Here is an 18226-nt window from a genome sequence, read left to right on the forward strand (position 1 = left end):
TAAGCACTTTATGTTTATTTACTAATATACTATAATTCTCAAGACAAGCCTGTAAGGTAGATAGGATATTTTTATCCTTTCTGGTTTGCATATGAGGAAACTGAGGCAGAGGCAAGTGAAGTAATTTTGAATCTGCTTCTAAGTAGATTCAAACCCAGGGAGTTTGGCTCCAGTGTGCCCTCTTTTTGCTTCTTTTGTTTTTCTTCTAAGTATCTGGGGCGACTTCTATCTTTGTCTCCTCCTTCTGTGGACCCAGGGCAGGGCAGCCAGGGGTCCTGGAGTCTGGCTGTGCCCCGAGGCTGGGCAACGGTTTTGGGGGAGGATCCCTGGAGGAAGGATGCTGTGGGCTGTGCATGAGCAGGGACCAAGAATCCAAAGCTCGGAGGTGGGGGCTGGCACCCCAGCCAGTGGAACTCTGGTTTCTGCTGCCCGACAGCCTCCTCCTGCCACCCATGCTGCCTGCCAAGGGCAGGGTCGGCACAGCTACCCTAAACCCAGCGCCTGAGAAGGCTGCCTAACCTTGCATGAATGGGTCAGCTGCTTCTCCCACATCTGGTCACTCAGTGGCTCAAACATTTGTCGTTTTTAGCTTTAAGGAAGAATGTGAGTCCAATCACCAAAATGGACTCGTCTGTCACACTCATCTGTGCATCTTGGCCAAGCCACCTGACCACGTTAGGGGTGAGTTTGGAGAAAGTAACTCTGAGCTGCATGGGGAGCTGAGCAGCAGGCTTCTCCATTCATTAAATCAATGTTTATTGAGCACCTACTATAACCTGGGTCCTGCCAGGTGCTAGGCAAGCTGTGGGACACTGGACAGTAGATCTAGGACCTGCGGCTGAGAACTTGCCTCCAATCACTGCTGCGCCTCAGCTCTGTGCCAGAAAGGAGCAGAAACAGCATCTGCTATGGATTTCAATCCCAGCTTGGCTACTTTCTAGCTGGGCTTCTTTGGGCAAGTTTGTATCCTCCCTGGTTTCAATTCATTCTCTTATCCTCATTTATTGAGTGGCTATTATGAGGAAGTCTATTCTAGCAAAGGGCAAGGACAATGGATTATCAGCTTCATAAGTAATGACATTGTAAATTACATTAGGAAGGGATTTGATTTGTCCTATGGGGAAAAAAGAAAAAAACAGAGCAAGGTAAGGTTGATTGGAAGGGGGATGAGGAGGTGGGGTTTTCATTGAGCAAAGGCTTGAAGGAGGAGAGGGAGAGAACCATGCAGATGCTTGGGGGAAGAGTGCTCCAGGCGGGGTCATAGCTAGAGCCAAGATCCTGAGATAGGAGCATGCCTGGCCTCTGGGAGGCACAGAGAGGAAGTCAGGGTGGGCTGGGGCACCCATTTTAGGGATAGGGGTAGAAAAGGGAGACGATATAAAATAGTATATAGAGAGTGATAAGCGCTAAGGAAAATACTGGCTTCATCAGTGAAATGGCAATCATTCTAAACACCCCCTGCTGTGATGATCCATCAGGGTAATGACTGAGAGCCCGGCCCAGGATCGCGGTACAGCTAATGGAAGTCCTTACTAGGCCCTCCCACCGATGATGCCGGGCTCTTGCCCTTGCTCTCAGTCACTGCCTTGTTGTTTTGTGTGTGTGACTCATCTCTAAGACTAGGGATTTTGTGCTCTTTGGACCCCGGCGACCCACAGAGTGGGATCCGTAGGAGTGCGTGGTACATATGTAGGTATAGCTTCAGAACTGGTGCCGGATTTCTGGGAATCTGCAACGTTGTAGCTGGGAGGGGCCCTCCAAACCCCTCCCCAGAGGTTTCCAGATGCTGGGCCTCACCTGAGGACTCGCACCTCCCAGAGGCTTTTCCGGTTCTTGGTAAAATGAAGGGAACATAGTGAGTTGAACCTAAGCTAAATGGATTCCATTTAAAATTCCGAGATATGCACTTCCTACTTTTATGAAATGTCCTTTTCTGAACTCGTGGCAATAGTCAATGGTAATTGTTTAAAAAGTCTTTACTTGGCAAAATACAAACTTGGCAGCCCTATCTTACCACCCCACCCCCAACCCCACACCCCCACTTTGGGCGAACTGTTTCTTGTTTGCATTACCCCAAAGTCTGGGCACCAGCTGACCTAATTTGTTCCTCCATTGCATAGATATGGCATCTGTGGCCCCAGGAGGTGCTTGGTTTGCTCGGGTCACAGACAAAAGTTAATTGTCCTACTTTGGGTCATAGAATGGGGGAGGGAGGTGGAGCCGCAGAGACGGCTGTGAGAGGAAGCCATGAGAGGAAGCCCTCAACAGAGCCAGCCTGGAGGAGGGCAGCCTGGGAGGCTACAGAAGGAAGCAGCTCCTGTGAGTGGAAGAAGGACCATGCCCCCCAGCAAGGCAGTGGCCAACCCCTCTTGGCCCTGGGGCTGCAGCTGCAGGAGGGCACGGACCCCACAGTCCAAGAGACCCAGCTTCCAAACCAACCATGCCACTTATGCAGCTGCCTGGAGACTGTTAACATGTTATTGAACCTTGCTGGTCCCATGTCTCACCTGTAAATCAGAGTAGTAGCAATGGTGAAGATTTCATTGCTAAAACAGTGCTTGTCTCAGTCAATCTTTTGCAAAAGCAAGGGCGGGGGGGAGCCAGACTCCCTGCCACCAGCAAGGGAAGCCCTGTTGAACTGTGAATTTCTCCTACTCTGTCAAAGGTTGTTGAGTTGACCTGCTTCATATTCATAGTCATACCCGTAGCTAATTGATAGTTGATATGCTGAGCTCCCTGCAAAGTGCTCCCAGTGGATCATCCCCATGAAGGGCAGTTACCCAAGGAGGGGGAGACTGTTGTGCCCATTTCACAGCTAGTAATTGGAGGCTGAGGTAAGTCTAGATTGTTTTATAGTCACTTACGTTCTTGTTATCCCCCTATTCTGCTTGAAGCTTCTTGAGAGTTTACAACACACTGGGCAGTGCCAAGAAAAGTAGTGAGTCCCCTGTTCCAGGAGATGTGTAAGTACAGACTTGGTCACCATTTAGTGGGATATGGTAGCTGGAGTTTAGAAACAGATTGGGTGATTGACCTAGATAACATTTAACATTCTTTTAAACATGAATCTTATTTTAGGATCGGGACCTTATGTTTTTCACCTTGGTCTCACCCTTTCCCTTGGTGCCTTACATGGTGCAGTGAATACCGTCATCCCTCAAAAAATGTTGAATGAATGAATAAATGAGTGGGGAGTGGTACCATGCCCAATCTGCACAATATCAAAAAAGAGAGGTCCAGAGAAGGACCTCTGGAGTTTGCAGGACCCCAGTGCTAGCACAGGAATCCAGCCTCTGCTTCCCCATCTGAATATAGGTTCTAGGGCAGCTCACAGACTAGCAACAAGGTGTGTGGTCCTCAGTGCTGTGCTGGCACATAGCAGGTACCCCTAATGGATAGTCTTTTGTTTTAAGGCAGGACGCTTGGATGAATGCCTGTGATCTGCCCATCTTTAAGTGCTGGGGTTAAGGATGCAGACTCTAAATGTGATAGAGCCAAGTTGAAGCTCTGGCTATGTGCGCCTCAGTTTCCTCATCTGTAAAATGAGTGTAATAGTAGTAGCTACCTCTTGGAGCTCCTGGGCTTAGAAAAGAGAATGTGGGCAAGGTGCTGAGCAGAAGACTCCTGTTAGTGACCCCCTCTCATTTAGTTCTCTCCAAACATCTGAGAGGAAGATAGGTCAGGGACGGTACCCCCATTTTACAGGTAAGGAAAGAGGTGAGAGGATAAGTGACCTTCCAAGCATAGCACATTTTTTTTGGCTATTGCAGAGACTAATAATGACAGCTGCTGTTTATTCAGCACTATACTATTACTCTAAGCCTTACTTACATGAACCTCTCATTCGAACTTCTTACCAACTCAGGAAGGAGCTATTATAATTATTCCCGTTTGGCAGATAAAGCAATAGAAGTACAGAGAAGTGAGTTGATTGGCTGCAGATCATATCCTAAGATGCTAATGATGGAGATAGGCAGCTTGTCTTTGGAGCTTACAGCTTCATGGACCCTAGAGCTGGGGTGCTCAGGCAAGAGGCCCAGGTCCACACACTCTTAATTCAGTTGCCGATTGAAGGATTCTTAGTCTTCTAGGACAGACCTCAGGCCCCACCCCAAGCTGCTGGGCAGACTTCCTCCCCACAGGGTGGACTGGGCAGATCTGCCTCCAAGGGTTGACATGCAGCCAGGACAAACACTGGAGCCTCCTGCCCTACCCAGCCAAATCTGGCCACCGGTGGATAGGAGGCACCTGGGTTACTGTCGGTGAGTTGTGCCCACTGACCCCTCACTCAGCACTGCCCTCTCGCCTCTGTAGGAGTTTCTCTGTGACCAGAAGTACAGCGATGAAGAGAATCTGCCGGAAAAGCTTGCAGCCTTCAAGGGTAAGCTGGAGCTGGCTGCCCTGCCATCCTGGGAGAGCTGGGCTAGCCTCTCAGCCCCTCACAATACGACATATGACATTACCCCTTAGTCTTGCAAGGCTAGGCTTTAGCCCTATTTCATCCAGAACGCCCTTCGACCTGGCTGGCTGAGAAACAGGGGTCCCCGTGAAGTGGAAGCAGGCCCCTTCACAGGGTTCTGTGTCCCTACAGGCCCCTTTGCTCTTCAGCCTGCAGGCCCCAGCCTGCCCCTGCCTCTGTCTTCCCCCTGGTTGCCCGGCAGGGCTCAGGTTGGCTTCTGTCTGCTGCTGCCCAGGCCCAGCTCACTCCCGAGGCCCCAGCACACAATCAGCCCTTTGTGAGCCATCCTTGCCTCTCCCCCGCCATGGTGGAGCGTCTCGGGAGCCCCTGTGGAGAATGGACGTTTGTGTCGCCACAGTAGGGCAGGGGGGCAGAGTTTCTGCCCATTGAATCCCAGCAGCACGGGATGAAAAGAAAACAGGGCCTGGGAGCCGCATGGGGAGAGGGGCGGCATAAAGATCTCTCTGTTTGAGGCCCCGGCACTTGGTTCTCAGCCAGTGGCCAGAAAGGAGAGGAGCCATGTACACAAGGAATGAGGGGGGAAGTGGGGTGGGGGGACAGACCCACCTTTCCTGGCCAGGCAAGGGGAGCCCTGGGTTTGCTGAAGGACTCGCAATGGATATCCTTGAGGCTGGACCTGCCTCTAATGTCTTGGCAATGTGGGCATCCTTCCTGCTCCAAGGCAAAGAACATGCCAAGGGCTCCTCAAATAGCTTATAGCTTAGTTGGGAGGCAAGACATCTATGGCATGTGTTGAGCATTGACCATAAGCGATTGTTAGCTCCCTGAATCCCAACACACCCAGGAGAGAGATTGTGTGATTACTAATTTATAGATGGCTCAGAGAGGTGGACTCATTTGCCCGAGGTCACACAGCTCACCCATGGCAGAGTTGGAGTTCGAGCCCATGTAAGTCTGAATCCAAAGTTCCTGCTTTTAACCCTTATGCTGTGATGCTTTTAAGATTAAAAAAGAAAAAAGGAAAGAAATAGAAAAAAGATACCCCATCCCTGTCCCATCCCAGCTGCCGAGAGGAGAGCTGTGCAAAACAGATGCAGTCCATTCCCTTCTGTCTGGATACCAATGGGCTCACTCTTCAGAGGCAGCTCTTGAGGGAGGGACAGGGATCCTGGGAGTTCTACCAACCATTCTTCTTGTCCTGGTAGGGGTATAGGATTGTGTCGGTCAATATGGATTGGAACCACAGGAAGTGGCTTTGGAAGGAAAGGGACTGTAGAGGTCTTCACATCATTCACTCATTTGATCTCCAGATGAACACTTACTAGGTGCCAGGCTTGATTCCAGCACTGAGGACACAAGGTCCCTGACGAAAGGAGCTTGTGTTCTGGTTGGGGAGGCAAATGGTAAACAAAAAGCAAGGAAATATAAAGTATGATAGATGGTAGTTAGTACTTTGGTGAGATGTGAACCTGGTAGGGAAGTCAGGAGTGCTCAGGCCAGGGTGGGGGCTCCTGTTTAGAAAGGGTGTGGGGGGTGTTAGGGTATGAGAATGTGTGATGGGAATACCTGAGAGAAGCATTCCAGGCCAAGGGTCAGCAGGAGCAGGTGTGGAGTGTGCCGGGAACTGCAAAGCCTCCGTGCATGGAACAGAGGGGATGGTGGGAGAGGCACCTGAGAAGGGTGGAGTAGACGCTCATGAGGATCACGTGAGGCCTCGCAGGCCACTCTCAGGACTTTGGCTTTCTCACTCTGGGTGCAGAATAGACTGAGGGCCACCCACTCCAAAGACACACGGGCACACACTGCCCTTGCTAGAAAATGCCAAACTCTTGCCTCTGTGTCATCTTCCCTCATTATTGGAGGTCTCCCTGCACTTGTTGGTCAGTGATTTTTAACTTTGTAGTAAGTCTGTACGTGAGGTTTAGGGGGAGGGTATATGTACCCCGGAAAATATATGCACTGTTTTGTGGGCATTTCTGGTAGAGTCTTAGTGGTGTCCATGATGCCCCAAAAGCTCAAGACCACAGTGGCTCTTGGATCAGTAATTCCCTCCCTTGGCTGCCCATCAGAACTGCCTGGGCCCTGGCCCCACTCTGCCCTTCTTAAGCCCTCTGATGCCAAGTCTCCAGGGCTTGGAACCTATTCAGTTGCTTCCCAGCCAATTTGGGTGCAGACTGCCCCAGTGGACTGCAACCTCATGAGAGGGTCAGACCTGCCCTGTTGATGTCTTTTCCTCATTGGACCCATTGCAGGGTGGGGTGGGGTGTTAGCAGCAAGGTGAGCTCTTTCTCCAGAGATAACGACTGAGCTGACAGCACTCATGTCATCAGCACCCACGTGGAGTCAGGATGGTTGTGTGCCCAAACTTCTCCCTCAAGGGAAGTTGCTGGGTCCCTGCAGGGAGTGACCCTGCTTCAAAGCTAACGCCAGTGTTTGCTCTGTGCTTTCCAGAGAAGTACATGGAGTTTGACCTGAACAACGAAGGCGAGATTGGTGAGTGAGGTCTTGAGCAATGTGTCTAGGAGTGTTAAATGTGGGCAGAGGGTGTGAGGGTCTAGAGAACCCCTGACTTGCCTGTGTGGGTGGGGGACATGGGGCCATATGTGAGTGTGACAAACACATGCTGAAACCTCTCTGATGCGCCAGAGGCCAACCGAGCCAGCCTTGACCCCTCTGCCTTCTGCCATGAATCCCCTACCCATTCCTGGAGACCGTTTCCCCTCAACTCCTCCCCATGCTTCCCTGCCCACTCCACCTCCCTACCCAGGCCTCAGCCTCCCACCGCAGGTGCATCAGGGACTCAGGATAGAGGACGCCAGGCCCTGTCCAGAGCTGGAGACATTCAGGCCACTCCAGAGTGGACAGGCAGTTGGCTCCCGACCCAGAAAACTGGCATTTCGTTTGTCCCCGAGCATGTCCTTCCATTTGTATGTGTCCTAGAGTTGACAAGGTGCTTTCTCCTCCAACAGACCCATAGTACATTCAGCTGGCCAGACGCTGGGAGTGACAGAGGCCGCTGTTACAAATACTGTACCATAGACTGGCTGGTTTAAAGAGCACAAATTTATTGTCTCAAAGTTTTGGAGGCTAGAAGTTCAATATCATGGTTTTGGCAGGATCATGTGTTCTCTGAAATCTGTGGTGTTCTGGTGGTGGCTTGGTGGCAATCTATAACTCAGTCTCACCCGCAGTCTCACATCCCAGAAATAGCAGCTACAAACACTTGTTTAATATCCTTCCACTCGTTTCTAATCACAAATGCACAAATGCTGTTCTATACATCATTTCAAAACCTTTTAAAAACTTATTGGGCAGGCCACAGTGGCTCAGCAGGCAAGAATGCTCGCCTGCCATGCCAGAGGACCCGGGTTCGATTCCCAGTGCCTGCCCATGTGAAAAAAAAAAAACTTATATTGTGAGAATTGTGACATATTATTAACTTTTGTTTTGAAATATAATTAATGGCAAGATAATATTTCATTGTAGGAATGCCCTATCATTTATTTGACTACCTCAGTATTCGGCATTTAGGTGACTTCCAATTTTAACTATTATTGATAATTTGGTGAAAAAAATCTTTGTACATAAATCTTTGTCCATACCACTCATTATTTCTTTAGAGTAAATCCCAAGAATTAGACATTCTGGGTCAAAGATTTTTGAAGCTTCCTGCCATATTACCTTCTAGAAAGGTCATGCCAATTTAGAGTCTGGCAAGCAGCATGTGGGAGACCTTTCACTTCTTCCTGAAGAGCTGCCTGGCTCTCCTTGAAATGCCCCTACATCCTGGCACCTGGGGGTCTGGCACTAGTCCTGCCTGCCCTGCCTCTCCAGCGGGTGCTAGCTGCACCACTCCTCACAGTCCTCAAATCAGCCCCCACCCCAGTCCCACTGGCCCTTGCTGATCCTTTGTTCTCTGAAGGAAATTGCCTCAGATCTTGGCGGCAGCAGGGAGCTAAGAGGCGGTGCTTCCTCGAGGTATAGTGAGTTTTTGGTGCCTCCCTTGTTTTTCTTGAATTTTGTTATTTCTTTGGTTTTCCTGCCCTGCGGGATACTTTTGGCCCCCTCTCTCATCCAGCCCAGATGGAGCCCTAGGTGGAAATGACAGGTGGGGAGAAGCGGCCACCCCACTGCCCTGGAAAGTGGCTTTCAATGCCTGGAGTCAAGCTGACTCCCTGACCCCACCTTGCTGGGCACTGACTTCTTGGGTAGCAGGAGGCAACGGGCACAAGGCTCACCCTCACCACAGGGAGCAGCAGAGATAAGAACTAGTGAAAAATAACAACTCTTGTTACTAAGCACCTGCTTCAGTGCAGTGTCCCTATGAACGACCACATCAACCCATCTTATAAATAATGGGAACAGGGGTTCAGAGAGGTTAAGTGATTTGCCCCACATTCCACAACTAGAAATGGCAGAGCTAGATTCCAGTCCAAGTCTGTCTGACTGTAGAAGCCAGTCCCCTAATGTACTAGTTTATACTGCCTCCAAAGAGAGCAGGGAATGTGCTGGGCTCATTCTCCCTCGAGGAGAAATACGATATGCAGACATTGGCTGCAGATGCCAGAGAGGGGCTCTCCCTTAGCTTCTCGGGGTGGTGGTAGGACATTCCCAGGGTGGAGCTTTCCCCAGCTTTCCCACTTGGCCCCAGCAAGCTGGCTACATTGAATGCATCTGCTTTCTCTTCGACAGACCTAATGTCCTTAAAGAGGATGATGGAGAAGCTTGGGGTCCCCAAGACCCACCTGGAGATGAAGAAGATGATCTCAGAGGTGACAGGTGGGGTCAGCGACACCATCTCCTACCGAGACTTTGTGAATATGATGCTAGGGAAACGGTCAGCTGTTCTTAAGCTGTGAGTATCTCCCCTGTCTTTTCTGGGGCCTCTGAAAGCAAAGTCCTTCTGGGTCTAGTGGCCCCTGGTGTGGGGCACCTCAGCCACTCACCTGGTGAATAACTCATTTTGTGAACTACTGGGCAAGGTGCTTAATGTTCCTGAAGTTTAGTGTCTTTATTTCTCAAATGAAAATTAGACAGGATCACACAAGAAACCAGCAACTGTAATGATGATGATGATGATGATGATGACAAACTGACCATTGACACTTCCAGAGCCTCAGGTTCCTTATTTGTAAAGTGACTCTGCTACCCAGAGGATTGCATGATATAGAGTTAAGACCTAGCTTGCAAGGGAGGTACAGTTCAAACTTTGAAGCTGTCACCTGTGACTGATATGACCCTAGGCCAGTTACTTTAGGTCTCCTAGTTTAGGTTTCTTCTTCTATAAAATGGGGAGATTAATAAATAATTTCTACAAAGTGTTGTCCTGAGGGTTAATAAGGTAACGTATATGAAGCTGCCAGCCCAGTGCCTGGCTGAAGGTAAATGTCTAAGATAAGGTAGCCAAACTTGCACATGGTGGTACTTCCCAGTGAAGAGGAACAGAGAAATTCCCTGGAGAGGACTCATAATCATTTGTCACAGGTGGAAAGGACACGTACTTGGCTTTTGTGAAATCAGAAGTAGCTTTGTTTTGTTTGAACCCTGAGGCTTGAGGAGGCTAATTAACTTGGTTCAGTCTGGCTGGACTTTTAACATGGGGTGGGTCAGGGCAAGAGGTAGCAGGAAAAAACCATCGAGGTCAGTTCACAGCCAGATAGTAGCAATGAGAGTGAAAACACTCTCAAAACAACCCCGGGGGTGCATGGAGATAGGTCAGTGGTAGAACTCTCACCTGCCATATGGGAGACTCAGGTTTGATTCCCAGCCCATGCACCCCCCCCCCCCAAAAAAAAACAAATAAGCAAACAAAGACACCTAATGTTTTGTGAAGTTTTACTATGTGTCAGGCATTAGTCTAAATGTTGACTATATTTATCTTTTATTAATTCAGTAAATATTTATTGAGCACCGGGAATTGTTTCAGTCCTTGGCCTCATGGAGGGTACATTCTAGTCACAGGAGACAGACAGTAATAATAATAATAATAAATAGATTGTGATGGTGTGTTGTAAGAGGAACAGAGAGGGATGGAAAGCAGGTAACATATGATCAGAGCCCTAAGCAAGGGAAGCATGAGGCATGTGAAGATCTAGGAGAAGAGATTCTGGGCAGAAGAAACTGCAAGTACAAAGGCCCTGAGGCAGGACTGTATCTGTATGCTAAGGAACAGCATGGAGGCCAGTGTGGCTGGAGTGCAGTGAGCAAGGGGATGAGGCTGCAGAGGTAGAAGGAGGCCAGGTCATGTTGGGCCTTGGAAGCTATGGTTGGATTTAGGATTTTTTAATAGTGAGGGGTACCAATGGAGGGTTCTGAGCTGGGGATTGACTTTTGAAAGGCCCCCCACCCCTCTGGCTGCCGCAGGGGTGAGAGTAGAAGCAGGGAGTCCTGTAGGAGGCTCTAGTACGCAACCAGGTGAAAAATGAGGCCACTTGGCCTAAAGAGGCTGCAGTGGAGATGGACAGGAGCCATTAGAATTAGAATTGACTTTGGAAGGTGTATTAGGGTTCTCTAGAGAAATAGAATCAACAGGGAACACTCGCAAATATAAAATTGATAAAAGTGTCTCACGTGACCGCGGGAATGCAGAGTCCAAAATCCACAGGGCAGGCTGTGAAGCCGATGACTCCGATGGAGGGTCTGGACGAACTCCACAGGAGAGGCTCTCCAGTTGAAGCAGGAATAGCACCTGTCTCTTCTGAATCCTCCTTGAAAGGCTTCCTGTGATTAGATTAAGCATCACTCATTGCAGAAGACACTCCCCTTTGGCTGATTACAAATGGAATCAGCTGTGGATGCAGCTGACGTGATCATGATCTAATTCTATGAAATGTCCTTATTGCAACAGACAGGCCAGCACTTGCCCAACCAGACAAACAGGAACCACAACTTGGCCAAGTTGACACATGTCCCTGACCATGACAGAGGGAGAGCTGAAAGTATTTGCTTTAGGGCCCGGATTGGGGTATAAAGGAAAATGAGGGCTGAGATGATTCTAAGATCTGGAATCTGAGCAACTGGGTGAGTGATGGTGCTGCTTGCTGAGAGGGAGGAGTAGGTAGAGAAGGGAGGAATTAAGAGTTCAACTTTAGATGTCTTAACCTGGTAATGCTCATTTGACAGTGAAGAGAGAAGTCCGGGAGGGAGCTGGATATGCAAGTCTGGAGTCAGAGATAAGACATTTTCAGATTTTCAGCCTTTAGATGGGATTTAAAGCCAAAGGGTTAGAAGAGACCACTCAGGGAGTGACTACAGAGAGAGCAGAAGGTAAGGCCGAGGGGACTGATGCTTAGAACAATTCTAGGATGTAAGTACTGTCAGCATCCCCACTTATGGATGGAAAAGCAGAGGATCAGAAAAGTTGAGTGTTCTAATCTGCTCGCTGCTGGACTGCAATATACCAGAAATGGAATGGCTTTTAAAAAGGGAAATTTAATAAGTTGCAAGTTTACAGTTCTAAGGCCAAAAAAATGTCCCAATTAAAGCAAGTCTATAGAAATGTCCAATCTAAGGCATCCAGAGAAAGATACCTTGGTTCAAGAAGGCCGATGAAGTTCAGGATTTCTCTCTCAAGTGAGAAGGCACATGGTGAACACAGTTAGGGCTTCTCTGTCAGCTGGAAGGGCACATAGCGAGCACAGCATCATCTGCTAGCTTTCTCTCCTGGCTTCCTGTTTTATGAAGCTCCCCGGGAGGCGTTTTCCTTCTTCATCTCCAAAGTGCTGGCTGGTGGACTCTCTGCTTCATGGTGCTGTAGCATTCTCTGCTCTCTCTGAATCTCTTTCATTCTTCAAAATGTTTCCTTTTACATAGTACTCCAGAAACTAATCAAGACCCACTCAAATGGGTCCTCCACCTAATCCAGCTTAACAACCATTATTGATTAAATCACATCTCCAGGGGGGTGATCTAATTACAGTTTCAAACATACAATGCTGAATAGGGATTAGAAGAAGCAGCTGCCTTTACAAAATGGGATTAGGATTAAAACATGGCTTTTCTAGGGTCCATGCATCATTCCAAACCAGCACATTGAGCATCTTGCTTGACTCACCCGCTGGGATGTAGTGGGGCTGGAATTCCAATCCAGCCTGTTTCTCTTCAGAGGTTACCCTCTGAACCCCCACCCTGTGCTTCTGGACTTTACTCTAAGAGCAGTGGGGAGGTTTTTGAAGATCTGAAGAGTTTTTGAAGAGTTTCAAGTAGGGTATTGGCCAGGTTTGTATTTACAAACTTTCTCTTGAACAGAGCTTCAGCCCAGCCTTGTGGTACCTACATGCCAGGCATTGTGTGCAGGGGAAGGTAAAGTCAGAAGTCTGGAGTCTCATCCTGCCTCTGCCTTGGACTACTTGTGTGATTCTGAGAACTCATGGCACCACTTTGCACCTCAGTTTTCTACTCTGGAAAACAGAGTAGCAGTGCCTTTCACACAGCTGCTGCCCTGAGCTTCCATGAGGATCCTGCTGGAGAACAGCTGGGAGGGCATTCTGTTGAGGACTCCACAGACTTGGGGGCTGGGATGATCTTTTCCTGGATTGGGGAAGGAGTCCTAATCTTCTTTTGTTTTGTTTTGTTTTCCTCATCCTCCAAACCAGAGTCATGATGTTTGAAGGAAAAGCCAATGAGAGCAGCCCCAAACCAGTTGGTCCCCCTCCAGAGAGAGACATTGCCAGTCTGCCCTGAGGACCCCTGCTGGACCTGGACCTGCCCCTGCCCTTTCCAGCTGCCTCACCCCCTGCCCCTCCCTCTGGAGCTCCCTGGCCTTCTTGACTCATTGTGATTTGTCTTGTTTGTTTGGTCATTGTGGGTTGGTTGGTTGTTTTCTTTGTGGGACAGAATCAGTGATCTTTTTGTAAAGCACAAATTATCTCCCTTAAAGAGGCTGTAGATGGGGGGGGTGGGGGTGGTCCTGAGCCTTCTGTTCTCTCCCTCTTTTCTCTCCTCCTTTTCCCCTCCTTGTGCAGAAGGGCTGACATTCAACCAAAAATTGCAGGGGATGGGAACAGGGCAGGGAGGCTGGGAGGCTTTGTTCCCCTCCTTTGGAGCTGGCACTGTCTTTCCTTCCAAGTCTCTGAGCCAACCCCAGACTTGTTGGCCTGGCACAGGTGGGGATCCCAGTTCACTTTCAGAAGGCCTAATTCCACCTTTAAGGGAGGATGCTGAGTAAGTCAGGAAAATGAACAATAAAATACTCATGGTAAAAAGTCTGCCCTACCGCTAAGCCAAGAGCTGAGAAATAGAAGATTGCCTTTCTGATCTCAGTCTGCTTAAAACTTGGCTGAACTTCCTCCGTTTGCCTTCCTACCTTACTACACCATTTAGTCAACAGATACTTGTCAACAACCATTATAAGCTCCAAGTCTTCCCATTTTATCCTGACATGTGCTGTGTCTGCTGTGTAACTAATTTCTCCTTTTCCCAATCACCCAAAACTTTGAACCTGGAGATTGGGTTGGGGCATCTGTGTTCTTTATTAGACTCACAGGATTTAAGAGCCCAATCCACCTTGCAGGTTAGCTAAGCCAATCCTCTTGTTTCATAGGTGAGAAAATTGGCAGTCCATAAGGACAAAGTGCCTTGCCCCAGGACAGAGAGTTAATTTGGAGATGGAAAAGTCCAAACTAGAGGCAAGGTCTCATGATCCCCCTGGCCCATGCCTCGTGTCTTCTCAGGACTGCCTCAAGGATGAAAACAAGGAAAGAGGCAGGTAGGGGCGGTCTCCTAGGTCAACACTTGGGTAAAGCTTCTCTCTTCTGAAGGTCCTCTGTGAGGATTAACCCTCCCCAGCCTCAGAGTTTGAGTCAGTGTCACAGTCTGCATTAAGACCAGGCCTACCTCTGCAGTTCTGCATTCTGCAGAGCTTCTGCCAAGTCTTGGAGACACTTTCCTGTCACACTTGACCCCTTTTGGACTGAGCAGAGGCTTCAGCCTTTACCCCTCCCTGTGCAGGGCTTAGACATACTCATTCATTTAACATATTTATTAAGCACCTGCTATGGGCCAAGAACTGAGACTCCAGAAATGAAACAGGACAGACCCATGGAATTTAGAGTCAGATACAGATGATGATGAATGTTAGGAAAGGGGGTGGAACATAGAGGGATGACTGCCTGTAATTCTGGGGTACCTAGACTTGGCCCAAGACTGAGCTACCGTCTGGAGAAGCCTTTGCAAAGCCTTAAGTGGAAAGATCTGGGGGCTGTTGGAGGTTGGGCTCCTTGCACGCTCCTCAGTAACGAATAATCAAGGCTCCAAGGTGCTGCCTCTACACCTTGAGGGGGTAAAGCACCTAGAAGTTGGAAAATGGCCCAGTTGGATTAGTCTGCTGGTCTCAACCAGTTCAGGAGTAAGACTACTTGGACATGACTGGCTGATCTTCAGCCTAAGAAGCTGCTTCAAATGCACAGGCCTAGTTGAAGATTAAACCTCAGCAAAACATTCAACCCTGTATATGTTAAATCCTACTCCCTCCATCCCGCTGGCCTTTTTTGTTTTTTTTTTTTTGCTCCCTAAGATCATTAGGTTAGCAACTGCCTGTCCTCACCTCTTCCCACTACCTCTCTCTGGGACAGGTTGGGACCTCTGAACAAAGTAAAGCCTTCCTTGACTACCCATCACATTCAGTGTTCCTGTTTTACTCAGAGAGGAAGACAGAAATAACTTGGCTTATTTCGGTGGGTTCCATAGCTTGCAAGAAGACAGCAGGAAGACTTGTGAAAGGAGTGCAAGCAAAAGCGTGTCCTGGCTTCTGGAAAGGGCAGGAAAGAAAGTGTCCTTATTGGATAGGGGATATGCTGGGAAATCTCATCAGTTCTTTTACCACTTTTTTGAACTCAACCTCTGGGGGTAGAGGGTCTTGAGAGTGGTCCCTGGGAGAGGGGGTCTGTATGTATTCCAGATTGTGGCTGTCAGCTCCAGGACTCTTACTTCTCTTGGTAAGGGCTCATCTTGAAACCTCAGCTGTTTTATTTCTAAAAGACCAAATCTAATTGTAATGTAACCAATAACTAGGGGATGGCCAATATGGTTTTGTCCCTATGACAAAAGGAAGGAGTTTGTCAGGTAAATTCAAGCGGATGAAGTATGTGTGCATGTGAGTGTGTGTGGTGTGGGAATATCTGCTCTACAGATTGGGAATAAACCAGACAAACTTATCAGCGTCCTGACTGGTGTATTTTGGGGGCAGTTCCTGTGCTCTGCAAAGTCAGAAGAGCTACCTGATATAGAATGACATATAGAATAGTATGGAATGAATGTGTCCTATGTGCCCGGCTTTGTTAAGCTCTGAATTTCATTTACTTCTCCCAACAATGCCATTAGATAGGTTCTTGTTATCCTTGATTTACATATGAGAAGAAGGCTTGGAGCAAAACAAACAAAAAACAGGTGGCAGAACACTTCCTGGGGAGTGTGGGCTCCAAGTTAAGAATCCCTGTCCTAGAGCATTTGTAATTCCACTACAAAAATTTCTTCTATATCTATGTAAATGATTATCAGCATATCCAGATAATCTGAATTCTAATCCTGCCGCCACCATTTTCTGACTGAGGGTCACTAGGGAATTTTCTTAACTTCTGTGTTTCAGTTACCTAATCAGTTAAATGGAATCAATAATCCCTGGGGGTGAGGATGTTTTAAGGATTAACATCCCTAGGGATGAGATAACTTTTCTAAGGTGTTCTGCACAAAGCTCCGAACAAATTTTGTGACCAGGGGTGGATATGGCTCTTGTTCTTAAAATGATTACCTTCAAAGGAGTAAACAAGGCTGGCATATGGTCCCTTTAACCGCCCCATCCAGCCTTCATCCCTAGATACAAAATGGTCTCGGGTGGCGAGGTCCTGTCCCACCCACTTTCTGAACTTCTCTCTGCCTTCGCCCCCAAAGTTTCTCATGAGCTGGAAATGAAGTTCCTAACTGACTTCTGCATCGGAAACAATATCCGCCTACATCCAAGGGTTACCGGGAAGTTTCAAATGAACGATGAGAGAAGGACACTTAGACGTAAGCAACCCACAGAGAAAGCAGCGCGCTCGGCCGGGACTCCAAGCTCCAGGCCGCGAGGCGCGGGTCCCGAGGCCACGCCCCGTACTCGAGCCGCCCAATGGGAGGCATCGGCCCCGAGAGCGCGCGCGACTTCGGGTGTTCCTCAGTCTTGTTAAGGCACGTCGCGAACCGGGGTGCGTGACATCATCAAAACGCGCCGGAAATGCGGAATCCTCTGCGCGCCTCTACCGCTGAGGGAAGGAGTTTAGTCTCGGAGCGTCCTAGGCTCTTGGCGTAAGGCCGCGGGCGGCCTGGGTGGCTGCTTGGACAAACTGAGTGCGGCGCGATGGGAGACGAGATGGATGCGATGATCCCCGAGCGGGAGATGAAGGTCAGAGGCTGTCCGGGGGCTCCCTCCCTTACTCAGTCCTGGCGTTGCCCTGGAGTCCCGCGGAACGGCCGGGTGCCCCGCCTCCTTCTTGAACGTTTTACCGTGTTCAGAGTTCTCATCAGCGGGTCCCGGGGCACGGTGCCGCGTTGCTGGCGTGGTAGTCCCATTGAATGCAGTTTCACGTCCCTGGTTGGTCTTGTTCACGCCTCTTGAATTATGTTGGCTACTTTCATGTAGTAGTCACAGTAGTGGTAACTACTACTCATTAAGCGTTTACTGTGTGCTAGGCACCGTGTAACCATTGTCTCCCTGATTGGTCACAGTATTCCTACGAAATAATTGGTAATATACCCATTTTACAGAGTAGCATATTGAGGTTTGGAAAGTAACTTGCCCAAAGTCGCATTTGACCAGGGGGCTGAAATCCATGTTTATTTTTCTTCATTCTTCATTTGCTACTTCTATAGGGTGGTCCAGACTTGCCTAGCACATAGCTAGGGAATATCACCTAACCTATGGAACTTTTAGTTAACTGGAATAGGAGGACTACTTTGGCACCAGAAATCAGCTTAGTCAGAAAAGTGGGGAAGAACAAGTGGTCCAGATGATGGTAAAGGAATCCCCAGGGATAACCACCAGGATGATATTTCTTAAAAACGTTCTGACAGAATGAAGGTACAGAAAACGAGCTACTTTCTTTTAAATAAGAAACAACTAAAAAGGAGTAAGCTGCAATAAGATTTCAGGCGTTTGTGTGAACAACAAATCATTGAAATGCATTTAAGGGATAGTAGTTTCATATACTTGAGCAGTGATTTCTTCTTTTCCCTTTTGAGAATCACTCTTGTAGTGAGCTACCCTGGAATAATGTTCCTATTCCTCAAATATGGTGGGAAAGAAGAACAGTTTCAGAACAACTGCCTTATGAGATTATAGTTTCCTTTTGAGTTACTTATTACAACAGAAAAGAGAGCTTCTGTGCCTCTTCATCCCACTGGCCCACTATACCCATGTGACCAACACCCAAATGTATTTGACATTATCACGAGAATTACAATAAAGCCTAATAATTTTATTCTGCTTTATTCTATGAATATGATCTCACTTGGAAAGTTGTGTGAATTTCTAATCACTCAGTTGAAATTAGAGAAGAGTATTTCAATTGATCTTTCAGCAAATATGTATTAAATATCTAATCCAAGGTAATTAGTATATGGGGTGCAATAGTGATCCTGTATGAAACGAACAATCTAGTTTTTCTTTTTCTTGAAGGTAAGTTTAGAATTGAAGGGGAAAATTAACCATATAGAATACAATTTAACATAGTGACTGGTATACCTTGGTAGTGCACTTGTGTCATGAGGTGAGGCTGCTGAGGTGGACTGGACAAGCGATATCTAGCCTTGTAGATTGTGTTGAGGATTTTGGAC

At 48.2% G+C, this 18226-nt stretch overlaps 2 protein-coding genes and 1 long non-coding RNA gene across 7 annotated transcripts in view; 2 read left to right on the plus strand and 1 right to left on the minus strand.

Annotated features, from left to right (window-relative positions):
* AIF1L (allograft inflammatory factor 1 like) overlaps positions 1-15573 on the plus strand; it is a 22520-nt gene extending 6947 nt beyond the window's left edge. Inside the window, exons 3-6 of the mRNA XM_077147229.1 lie at positions 4315-4381; positions 6872-6913; positions 9113-9275; positions 13015-15573. Of these exons, the coding sequence (XP_077003344.1) occupies positions 4315-4381; positions 6872-6913; positions 9113-9275; positions 13015-13102 (360 nt within the window). The 3' untranslated portion in view covers positions 13103-15573. The remainder of the gene's footprint in view (positions 1-4314; positions 4382-6871; positions 6914-9112; positions 9276-13014) is intronic.
* Positions 10242-15436, minus strand: LOC143672637 (uncharacterized). The gene is made up of 2 exons (XR_013169926.1): positions 11950-15436; positions 10242-11140 (listed from the first exon to the last, which is right to left on the minus strand). It is a non-coding gene; the product is annotated as an uncharacterized LOC143672637 (long non-coding RNA).
* Positions 15574-16597: 1024 nt separating the features above from the next.
* Positions 16598-18226, plus strand: part of NUP214 (nucleoporin 214) — a 167651-nt gene continuing 166022 nt past the window's right edge. For 4 of the 5 annotated variants that reach the window (XM_077147213.1, XM_077147220.1, XM_077147224.1 and 1 more), the window contains exon 1: positions 16598-16796. In XM_077147213.1, the coding sequence (XP_077003328.1) occupies positions 16752-16796 (45 nt within the window). In that variant the 5' untranslated portion in view covers positions 16598-16751. The remainder of the gene's footprint in view (positions 16797-18226) is intronic. The other variant, XM_077147228.1, reaches the window with a different exon arrangement.

Source organism: Tamandua tetradactyla, chromosome 2, assembly GCF_023851605.1.
Source record: "Tamandua tetradactyla isolate mTamTet1 chromosome 2, mTamTet1.pri, whole genome shotgun sequence".
NCBI lineage: Eukaryota > Metazoa > Chordata > Mammalia > Pilosa > Myrmecophagidae > Tamandua > Tamandua tetradactyla.